We start from the raw sequence: 12,000 nt of genomic DNA on the forward strand, positions 1-12,000 counted from the left end.
GTCATGATTTTTTTATTCATCTATTCATTTTATCTCCAACTCGTACCATAATCACTCTCATCTTTAGGCTTAATCCCTGATTTACCAGGGGTCGCCACAGCGGAACGAACCGCCATATTTCATTTTAAAACTTAAAAAAATAAACTGAGACATGTCTATTTACAGTTTTACAACATCAAATTTAAGATCACATATGGTGTATTTGAAGGGCCATTTGAGATAAAAAAAAAAAAAACGACGAATATTTCCTTGATTGTTTAGATTAGAATATAGGCTACTTTCTGTAGGATTATTAAAGCCTGTCACCCAGTGGGTGGCGTCATTTCCTACACTACAAACATGATAACACGATTGACGATTTATAAGCGCATGCAGCTTCCTCTGGGCGTGTCCGGTTTGACTGTAGGTGAATTAAAAACTCCGAGCTCACCCTCATGGAGGAGCAGGACTTCATTTTTGTTAGCCCTGCTAATCATTACCATTATCATGTCGAAATTAGGATGGTAATTGTGTGTTATTCGCTGAAGATCTGGAAAAAATGGCTTGGATTACTAATTGCCAGAGTGTCCAATTTTCTTTTTTTCATAAGGAATACAAAATATTTTTAGTGTACATTAAAAAGAGCAATACCGGTAACCCTTTATCATTATCTCTGTCATTTATAGCTTCTGTTAAAGGGGTTAAAGTTGTAGCCTTTGCCAGAGTATTAAAAAAAATAAAGTTAAAATGATGTTTTAACATTGTGGTATAAATTCTGTAATACTTAAAAAAAGAGAATTTTCAACTTAATAAATGCATTTGACTATTTTTGTGTTTATTGTTTGATGTAGAAAACTAAAAAGGATTCAATACTTAATAAAGGTTGAAAAATAATAAAATTATGTTTCCATTACTTAAAAGCTCTGTTCAATTTTTACTGAATAATGGTAAAAATACAGCAGCAATGGTGGCGCAGTGGGTAGCACAATTGCCTCACAGCAAGAAGGTCCCTGGTTCAAGCCTTGGCTGGATCAGTTGGCGTTTCTGTGTGGAGTTTGCATGTTTTTCCCATGTTTTTGTAGGTTTCCTCCAGGTGGTTCGGTTTCCCCCACAAGTCCAAATACATGCACTCAAAATAAGCACATTTTTGGTTTGAGAAACCCAAAACTAAAAATTGTTACTTGAAAGTGCAAGTTGAGAACACGTAAAGTCTAATAGGACAAACTAAAATAAAATGAGTTTGAAACACTCAAAAGGCTGATGCTTCAATTTTTTTAAAGTAAAATGTACGAAGCATTTTTTGCAGTGTATGTCTCCAGATGTCACATTTTACGGTGTAATTTGTTGTTTGTTTATTTAATATTATTTATGATGAACTCTAGAATGTATGAGTAGCCTATTTATTGTATTTAGGGTGTCTGCAGGGTCTTAAAAAGTCTTAAACTTACTGAAATATCTTGAAGGTGTTAAATTCATTCATTCACTTTCTTGTCGGCTAAGTCCCTTTATTAATCAGAGGTCGCCACAGCAGAATGAACCGCCAATTTATCCAGCAAGTTTGTACGCAGTGGGTGCAGCCGCAACCAATCTCTGGGAAACATCCACACACACATTCACACCCTACGGACAATTTAGGCTACCCAATTCACCTGTCTTGACTCTGGGGGAAACCGGAGCACCCGGAGGAAACCCACGCGTAGGTAGGGAGAACATGCAAACTCCACACAGAAATGCCAACTGAGCCGAGGTTCGAACCAGCGACCTTCTTGCTGTGACGCGACAGCACTACCTACTGCGCCACTGCCTCGCCCAGGTGTTAAATAATTTTTAATTATTTCTTAATTGTTATATGTCCACGTAAAGATGGATGGGGGGTCAACACCCATCCAATCATGTGCACACTCAACAAATACATCGCAATAAAACATTTAACAAAACTCCATTTATAACTCGATTTATCAATGTGGTTAGATTATCTTTCTTAAAATAACATTTGTCTAAATGTTTTCATGTATTTATAGCCTATAGGCCCATATGGTGTGAACACTGACCTGGGTAGACTGTTCTACATTTGGTTTATTTTAATTTCTAAAGCTTGTCAATATATTTTTAAATAGGGTTAACTTGATTTGACACATTAATTATAATATGTATCTAAAAATATATATTAATTAGATGTTTTAGAACAATTGAAACATTCATAAATCCTGTCTGAGCATTTATATCAGCAGCACATAAAGACAGTATTTGTTTTAAAGCCATTTCTAAATTAGCTAATGGCCATAATCATAATCGTTTAATTATAAAATCTATAAATATTATAATTTAGAAATATAAAATCGCAATATTTTACAATTATTTGCATACATTTAATAAAGTTCAACAAAGACAGTTTTTTTTTCTGAGGAAGCTTAGATCATTTCAGGTTTGTTCCTCTATGATGACACTGTATTTTAAACAATTTATTAAATCTGTTTTATCTTTCTGCATTGTAGCTTGGTAAGGTAATCTGAGTGTGTAAAATAAGAGCTGGTTGAGTAGCCTGGTGAAGGTGACGGGCAAGATCATCGGTTTTAACCAAACTGGTCCAACGGTAATTTACCATAAATATGTTTTAAGAGAGCTCAGGGTATCCTATGCACCCCAAATCACCCAGTGTACTCTGCAGCTGTTGCCATCAGGACATCGTTTTAGAGTTCCTATTTGCAGGGCAAATAGAACTAGAAATTATTTTATGATGGTGGCCATTAGGTCATTAAATGAGTGCAGGGGTAAGGGAGATGCACTCATAAATGATGTATGTTGTGGTAATATTTTTTTATTGTGTACATGGAACTTAGCCTGTGTTAAATGGCACCTTGCTGCAATTTTTGTTGCCCTAAACGGGATAATAAAGTTGAGTCTGAGTCTTAGCTTATCAATGTTTTACTATTTAACGTTTTTTCTAAAGTAATTTTTGAGCTTTAAAACCCGTCAGGTGGGACAGCGTGCCCTTCTCTCGCTCTGTTTACATATTTACGTACGGTGCGTGCTGACGTCACAGACGACCCCACCCCATCTCGCGCAGCAGCCCAGGGTTGCAGTGGCAGCTTTGAGCTGAATTTTGAGAGGTTGAAGTGGGAACGCGGGACCGCAAGAATCAGAATAACTCACAACATCAAGAGTCCTCAAAGACAGGATGGAGGAGAACGATAAAGGTAGTTGATTTCTTCTGCAAATGTGATGTGACATGTCGGCACAGATTAGAAATGCAACAAAACTCAACTTTCAGAAGTTAGCTAACTTGTTTGGTTAGCAAAGCCAGCAGCTGGTGACAGAATAATGGTTGATTAATTTTATTAATCCGATGAATATAGATAACGTGACACTCATTCAGAATAAATATTGACGGGAATTTCTTTCGAGCTTGAGCAGTTTTGCCAATTATAATTAGTTCGTCGTGGGCTAATTAATAATGTTTATAAACACTGAGGGAAATTAACAGTTACCACAACACAATAATTTAGTCTGGTTAAATATTTTTGGTGTTTTTGTTACAAAAAAACTATTTAATTTTCGTGGTTTTAACTTGCAGCATCGTTGAACCATATGTTAGCTCTTAACACCTGCAGTAAATGTGATGCTAATGATTCATGCTTTAACCGTTATTTCAGTTCTGCCTTTTCATCGAGGCAATTCCGTTAACTATTGTTGATTTTTAATATGTTTCTATAAGGATGTCTTAAAAATAAACCATCAACGAGTTATCACAATATGAAATTGAAAATATACTGTATAAAGGGTGCCATCTTGCTTTATTTGCACCTTTCTAAACGTTTCATCTCAGTTTGAGTCATTGATATGTACACTCTGGATTTAAGTTACAGTAGTAACGGTGATTGTCGTTGTGGCTATGGTGTGATTATCATAGGATAATATTGGATCTTCTGATTATAATGTAAGATTCAGTGTGATCTGTTTTTTCTGATATGATCTGGCCAGTTTACGTCACTGTGTAAAAGTTGACCAAAACTATCATTTTCCTACCTTGTGTGTTTATTTCACAGTTCAACGTCTTCTGACGTTTAAGTTGTGTACAAATGAGTGGTGTGGATGTTATAATCCTGTAAGCAAATGCATATTTCTATCTTCTGATACTATCTATATTTATTGATTTAGACATCATTTATTTTACTTGATTAATTTTATGGACAATTTCAACTGGTCTAAGGATTGTTGGATCTGAGATTTCAGTCATTAGTTGTCATTTAGATTATGTGTTAGATAAAGTAACACATTGGTGCCATGTTTCAGACATGTTTATGGCCAATTCGGTTTTATGCAACAAAACATCTATTTATTAACTTCAGAAGTTACGGTATAGTGGAAGTTAAGTTATAACCCTGATTTTTTTAAATGAAAATGTATTTGTTAATCTTACCATTCTGCCCATTTTCTGCAAAAATAAATTAGTTAAAATATCTTATTGCTCCTAAATGTAAGAAATGCTGTTAATCAATCATTATACAAGGATAAAATGGTAGCACTTTACAATACGGGAGTAACAGGACACCTAGTTAATGTAAGTTAATGTACACTGCTCTGCATAAATGACATGAGTACACCCCATTTCAAAATTACTCACTGAATATACTAAACATCTTAAGAAATAGATAATATATTTAAATTCAATCAAATTATTACAAATAGCAAAATTTCAACTCAATTTTATATATCTTTTGTTTCTCTTGAGCTTACCTCTTTTTAAAATCTTTATTTAATATTTTATAAACTTAGATGTGCTTATTTTTGGAGTGCTATCGCAAATTTGTTTTTGTTAGATTAGCTCCAAATTTGGCTTCAGTACTGACTAATCTAATGTATTTACACAAATAATCTATTGCAGAGCATCCTTTTGGAAAGTATTAATTTAAAGAAAAATCTGCGAGGGGTAATTTATGCTAAGCACTGTATTCACTAACATAAATAATGCCTGTACAGCATTTATTAATCATAGTTCAACATTTACATGATTAAAATCCAGTGCTGTGCTTGTTAACATTAGTTAATGCACTGTGGCTTAACATGAACTAGCATTGAACAACTTTTTATTCATTAGCTAACATTAGCAAAGATAAAAAACTTCTGTAATACATGTATTTTTCATGTTAGTAGTACATACATGAGGCTTTAATTAAAATGTGTCCTGTATTGCAGTTTTTATACCAATAAAACAAACAAAATTTTACTCAAACCCATTCCTAATAAAGTCACTCAATCAAGAGAAAGTAGCTAAATTATTAATGTCAGCGCTGATTTAATGCTTAGATTTTTTGACAAATTTCAAATCTAGATGATATGAGGATTACCACAGTTAATTAATAATTGATTGCCTATTAATTTGATATTAATATTTAATAGTTGATATTTAGAATAATCATTCAACTTTAATGCATTGCTCATGTTTTGACTACAGAATAATGACAAGGCAAATATATGGCACAGTCTTTTTTTTTTTTATTATAAACAAAGGCATGGTCCTCTCATCTCCGCCCAGCTCCCTGGATCTGAGCGGCCTGTTTTCTCTCATCCCTCCTGGGCTGCACTGAGACGATGAGTAGCCTCTCCAGGAGCCAGAGCCTTCCTGTTTGAATCTTCTGTGTTCCTCCCCTCATCCCTCTCATGCAGGGTCGCCATCTGCTCCTTCTGTGTGGCCATGTCTCTCTGTATACCGTCTCTCTCTCTCTGCATACAATTGTGTGTGTATGAGCAGCTCACATGTGAGCTTTGAATCGTTTTTACACTCGTTTGTCTCCCAAGCTGTTGGCAGTGAATCTTCACAGTGGGAAAACAAATGAAGAGACAGAACAACAGTGTTTGACAAGTGCATGTGAAGAGAATAATGGATACTTGCTTTTGTTTTTAATATTTTTTTTATCAGTTATAACTTATAAACACAGATACATGATGTTGTCGCATGATTGGCTGTGATTTAGAAGATAGATGTGAAAAATGTTTCTAAAAACGATTCATGATTTTTAAACAATCTCATGGTCAGAACATGCTGTAAGTTTGTTGGCTTCATCTGTGTCTCGTGACCAATCGCATCACGCCATTGTGTTGAAGCATCTTTTTAATCAGAGGATCAGCACTCAGGAGCTGGGAGCAATAAGTACACGTGGCTTCACTTTTATTTGCTTGCTGCTTATTTATGTTTTAAGGAGGGTATGGTTTGGGGTTAGGTGCTCCAAAACTGGTCTCCAACACTCTGTACCAGTCCGTCGATAAACTGTTACCGGGCTGCTCAAGAAATCATTAAATATTTCCGTTTTATTTATTATCCGAGTCTGAACGATCTTTTAATTTGAAAAATGAATGTATTCTCTTGGTTACATCTTGTTCACTTGAGTGGCAATATTTAGCCCACAAGCAGCAAAATGAGTTGGATGCAGACGTCTTTGGAAAGTTTCAAAGAAATGGATTCACAACCCATTTGTCAACAGATCAATGAATCCAGCATGTCTGTGCAAGAAAAAGATCAACTGCTGGAGATCGCAAATGACAGCGGCCTTAGGGGCTGTTAACACATTGCATCTTGCACATTTAGTTAAACTAAATATCTCAGACAAACACAGAACACCCAAACACTGCAGTGATTTTTCATTTTCTCTATAAATAAAACTTGCATCTGAGTTGCAGCAATGTTTTGTCAGCTTGTCTTCCTCTGAGAAAACGGAGACAACGCCTAGCAATGTATGTACACCCCTTCCCCCCGGGCCGTTGTAAAATTGTCAAGTGATGACCGGTCCACAGTAATAAAAAGGCTGGGGACTACTGCTCCAAAATATTTCAGAAAGTATGCATGTTTATAAAGTGATTTGTGTTTTATAAATACTTGCAAAGAAATGAATGTGCGTGTGAATGAGATGTGTATGGGTGTTTCCCAGCACTGGGTTGCAGCTGGAAGGGCATTTGTTGTATAAAACATATGCTAGAGCAATTGAAGGTTCATTGTGCTGTGGTGACCCCTGATAAATCAGGGACTAAGCCGAAGGGACCAATGCGCTCTGACCAGTCTTCAATATATGACAGGAATTGGGAGTGATATTATTTTGTTTTTTAATGGCATTTTTTTTTTTTTTTTTAAAGTATTGATTCAAGAATGTATTAGACACCAGTACTGTTTTAAAAGAATTGATTTGGCACTGTCATTGTAAAAAAACAAAGGCCAGCCCTGAGTTATTGACTGAGTACTTAAAAAAAAAAGTGTTATGTGGACTATTAAGGAATTCTTGAAATGATTATATAATGCTAAGTTTATACTTAGTTTTTCTAACATGAAGAAATGATGAGCAATAAATATTTATTATTTCTAGATCTTTGTCAGCAATAGTTAATTGATTTTAAGTTTGATATTAGTTCTTGTTAATCATTGCATTGACCAATGTAAAAGGGGTAGTTCACTTTAAAATGAAAATTGAATCACTGTTTCAAGTGGTTCTCATTATGAGATTCTTTTTTCTGTTGTACACAAAAGAAGATATTTTGAAAAATGTTTGAAGCCTGTAATCATTGACATCAGTAGAAGGAAAAACAAATACTATGGAAGTCAATGGTTCCATGTTTCAAACATTTTCCAAAATATCTTCTTTTGTGTTCAGCAGATATTTTGTTTTGGGACAAGGGAAAGTTAAGCAAATAATGATTGAATTTCTGTTTCCCATTTAATAAGCACCACTTTAAATTTGATTAATGTATTAAATGTTGAACTCTGATTAATAAATGCTGTACAGGTATTGTTCATTCTTAGTTCATTCTTAACAAATTAAATCTTATTGTAAAGCCTGGCCCATTTAATTCTTGGTTCGGCTCAGCAGTCACCATTTGCTCATGTTTACTCAGGTAGATCTGCACACTGTTCTCCTTTTGCTGTCATGGCAGCATAAAAAAATAAAAAAGTTGAAAGACTAACAGAACTACAGGGAGGAATGAGGAAGCCGCAATAAAATCCTCTAAAGCCCGGTGTTGCTGCGTTTGGTCTTGATTTAAATGTGATTGTTGCACTCTTTGATGGAGTCTGTGCAGTATACTATTCAGCATCTCAAGGTTGAAAGTTTGCATGACTGCCAAAAGCTATAGCAGACAATTCTTTTGATCTTAATGGTGGAAATTTCCACTGCTGGTGTTTGTTGGTGTGCTCCCTCCAGCCTGCATGTTTTGACAGTTACGCTGCTACTTCCCCATCTTTTTGATGCCAGTTTGCTGGAAGGAAACATCAGAGCTTAAAGTGGAATGTTCAATTTGTGATGGTTCAGGTCGTTTTCATGTATGCTTGTGAAGTTGCACAGGATGATCTCTATATTTTTTCAACTTTAATTTTAAGCAGGAATTTTAGATATTACTAATAACTCCACTTTTGTCATTCTTCTCTAAGGCTTGTAGCTGCATGTTTGTCATTCTTTGCTCTGTCTGGTTCTGCCGGCAGTGTGTGTACATGCATGCAACTCTTTTAAACATCGGAAATTTTGATAGTAATGTTACTTGAGCATAATATTTCTTAAAATTGATTATTTTCTGCACTTAAGGTTTTAAAATAAAAACATTTAGGTTTTGAAATCAGCAAAATTCAATTTCAAAAATGAATATCAGTATTTTAGACTGTATTTATTCCATACATTGGTTAATGGCTTCTTAAAAAAGTTATTGTATCAACCAAAAGTACAATGCAAATTCCCATTGGATTTTTCTTTTCACAAAAAAAGCTTTTGTGAATTTTCTTTAATGTTTATGATACTTGACCTACACTCACCGGCCATTTTATTAGGTTTACCTTACTAGTACCAGGTTGGACCCTCTTTTGCCTTCAGAGCTGCCTAAATCTTTTGTGACTGAGATTGAACTTGAAATATTCTTCAGAGATTTTGGTCCATATTCACATGATAGCATCACGCTGTTGATTTGCCGGCTGGACATCCATGATGTGAATCTCCTGTTCCAATACATCCCAAATGTCTTCTATTGGATGGAGGTCTGGTGACTGTGGAGGCCATTTGAGTACAGTGAGCTCATTGTCATGTTCAAGAAACCAGTCTGAGCTGATTTGCGCTTTATGACATGGTGTGTTATCCTGCTGGAAGTAGCCATCAGATTATGGGTACTGTGGTCATAAAGGGATGGACATGGTCAGCAAAAATACTCAGGTAGGCTGTGGAGTTCACACGATGGTCAGTTGGTACTAATAGGCCCAAAGTGTGCCAAGAAAATAATCCCAACATCATTACACCACCACCACCAGCCTGAATTGTTGATATAAAGCAGGATGGATTCATATTTTTATGTTATTAAGACCAAATTCTGACCCTACCATCTGAATGTTGCAGCAGAAATGGAGACTCATCAGACCAGGCAACGTTTTTCCAATCTTCTATTGTTCAGTTTTAATGAGCCTGTACGTTATTAGCTGACAGACTGCTGCTGTAGCCCATCTGCCTCTTAGTTGGACGTGTTGTGTGTTCAGAGATGCTCTTCTGCATACTTCGGTTGGAACGAGTGGTTATTTGAGTTACTGTTGCTTTTTAACAGCTGAAACCAGTCTGGCCATTCTCCTTCGACCTCAACAAGGCATTTGTGCCCACACAACTGCCGCTCAGCGGATATTTTTTTTTACAACTATTCTCTGTAAACCCTAGAGATGGTTGTGCATGAAAATCCCAGTATATCAGCAGTTTCTAAAATACTCAGACCAGCCCAACAATCATGCCATGTTCAAAGTCAATTAAATCACCCTTTTTCCCCATTCTGATGCTCTGTTTTCCTAAGTGCATTGGGTTGCTGCCATGTGATTGGCTGATTAGAAATTTGCGTTAACGAGCAGTTGGACAGGTGTACCTAATAAAGTGGCCTGTGAGTGTATATAGTGCCTTTTTGGAGCTTGACGTCTGCTATTTTACTTGCTCTTTATTGGAATAAGCAGCAAGAACTTTCTGGGCCCTATCATACACCCGGCGCAATGTGGCGCAAGGCGCAATTGTTGTTTGCTAGTTTGAGGTTGGTGCAAGAGTTGTTTTAACGTTTTGCGCCACGCTGTTTAAATAGCAAATGCATTTGTGCTCATATGTGCGCCCATAGGCGTTCTGGTCTAAAAAGGAAGGCGTTCTGAGGCCCATTGCTAGCGCGTTGCTATTTTGAGAAACTATTGTAGATTTTTCAATAGACCAGAACAAAGCTGGTCTATCGTCCAGCGCAGAGCGCGTTAGTTGTGCGCCTCGCTTAAAAACTGCTTAATGCACACAAGATGTAGAGCAATACGCAAATATATTTTCATATGAAAAGTAATTAAAATATTAAGCATATATATAGGATATAATAAGGATATAGCAATGCTATAAAGAATTAAAATATTACAAAACATTTTATTTTCTAGAAAACATGCATACAACCACCGCCTCTATGCCTTCTTCATTTCAGGAAGATGTTTTATTATTTGTTTTATTAAAAACAAGCTTAGATTTGCCCACCTGTCAGGTTTTAGACCATATGGGCCACAGCATGTGTATTTGGATATAACTCAGGTTTTTGACCACACTTTGTTATTATTGTTCATTTATTCGTATGCTGGAAATTAGAACTAAATTTAGAAAAAGTTTTGTAACAAATCTTTGGGCTTACCAAACTAAATTAATTATTTATAGGCTGATGGATGTCTGTGCGTGCAAGGTTTCCCTAACCACGAGAGCGAAAGTGAAAGTAGATAACGAGGGGCCTTATCTCTCATTCTCGCTCCGCAGATACTCTGTCTAACTGTTTTTTCTCTAGTCAAATGCTAAGTTTTTCCACTTCCGAAGTCGTCATGTAAATAGCAAATGCATTATAGCTCTTAAAGGGAATGGGAGATGAGACTCTGATTGGTTTATTCTCAAAACACACCTATAACTCATTAAGAAAATAAGCTCAACCCTTTTAGACCAAGGCCATGACGCAAAGCAGATTTTTTCCGTCCTTATATTAGCAAAAGTGGATTCTGACATGCCCTGAATGCGTTTGCGCTTTGCACTTTGCGCATGGATCCTCAAAATAGAGCCCTCTGTGTTTGTATGGCTTTATTGAACTGAACTTATGCGAGTAATTCGTTAAATTATATTGATAAATCCTTGGAAAATAATATGTAAGTGAACTTGGAAGTTGAATCGGACTCTTTAAGCATTCGTCCCCAGTAAGCCAATGATATTTTAATTAGATATATTGTAAATGTTGTGTTTTAGTTGTGATCTTGTGGTTGTAAACTTTCTATTGGTGAAGTTCTTTAATGCAATAGTACACATTTCAGCAACAGATGGTTACGTGATTATGCAAGATCTTCCTGAAGCATCTCTGTGAATCTCACAGGTCTCTAGGATCGCTTTTCACTCACAGTTTGATTGTAGTAATAGAGCCGTGCTCTTACTGTTTCCAAAACAAACATTTAGACCATTAAATCAGCTAGTTATTTTCTTTTGTGTCACAAAATAGGTTAACAGTTTTGGCTTCATTTCAAATCTGTCATTTGTTGAATTTATTGTATTTTTCATAGAACTGACTGAGAGCTTTTGCCTAGTAGAGGTGTAGGCTAACATTGCACTAAGGGGAGAAACTTAAGGCCTTTTTGTGACCCTCAAACCCTCCAAACTGAGGCAATCTCAGTCATGTGACCACACCATAAAAAAGGGGTAGTTCATCTAGAAATGCACATTTCACAGGTTACTTGGTGGTTTCCAAAAAATCAATTAAGTTATTGAACTATTTGAATTATTAGCATATGTTATCCATAACTTGCAAAATATAAAAATAGTAGTTAAAGTAAAAAAAAAAAAGGACATTAACATAAAAACGTCTTAAGCAATTTTTAAAAAATCTTTTTCAATTAGATTGTGATTAGGTTAGTTTATTGACATTTAAATTGTATTAAAGCATCAGTTGCAGCAGATTTTTTTAATGGCATCTTGTTAATTTCAAATACATTTTTATTTACGCACATAAAATAAAATGAATACAGGTCGTTAGACC

General features: G+C 35.6%; 1 protein-coding gene across 4 annotated transcripts in view; it reads left to right on the top strand.

The window, feature by feature from the left end:
- The first annotated feature begins 3,030 nt into the window (after positions 1-3,030).
- The window catches only part of tpd52 (tumor protein D52), a 38,160-nt gene continuing 29,190 nt past the window's right edge, over positions 3,031-12,000 (top strand). For 3 of the 4 annotated variants that reach the window (XR_012394628.1, XM_005159630.6, XM_073930926.1), the window contains exon 1: positions 3,061-3,176. Coding sequence is in view for 3 of the 4 variants with exons in the window: in XM_005159630.6 (XP_005159687.1) it covers positions 3,158-3,176 (19 nt within the window). In the remaining variant the exon portion in view is untranslated. Of the gene's footprint in view, positions 3,177-12,000 lie in introns of all 4 variants that reach the window. The other variant, NM_001045021.2, reaches the window with a different exon arrangement.

The sequence above is a fragment of the Danio rerio genome, chromosome 19 (genome assembly GCF_049306965.1).
Source record: "Danio rerio strain Tuebingen ecotype United States chromosome 19, GRCz12tu, whole genome shotgun sequence".
NCBI lineage: Eukaryota > Metazoa > Chordata > Actinopteri > Cypriniformes > Danionidae > Danio > Danio rerio.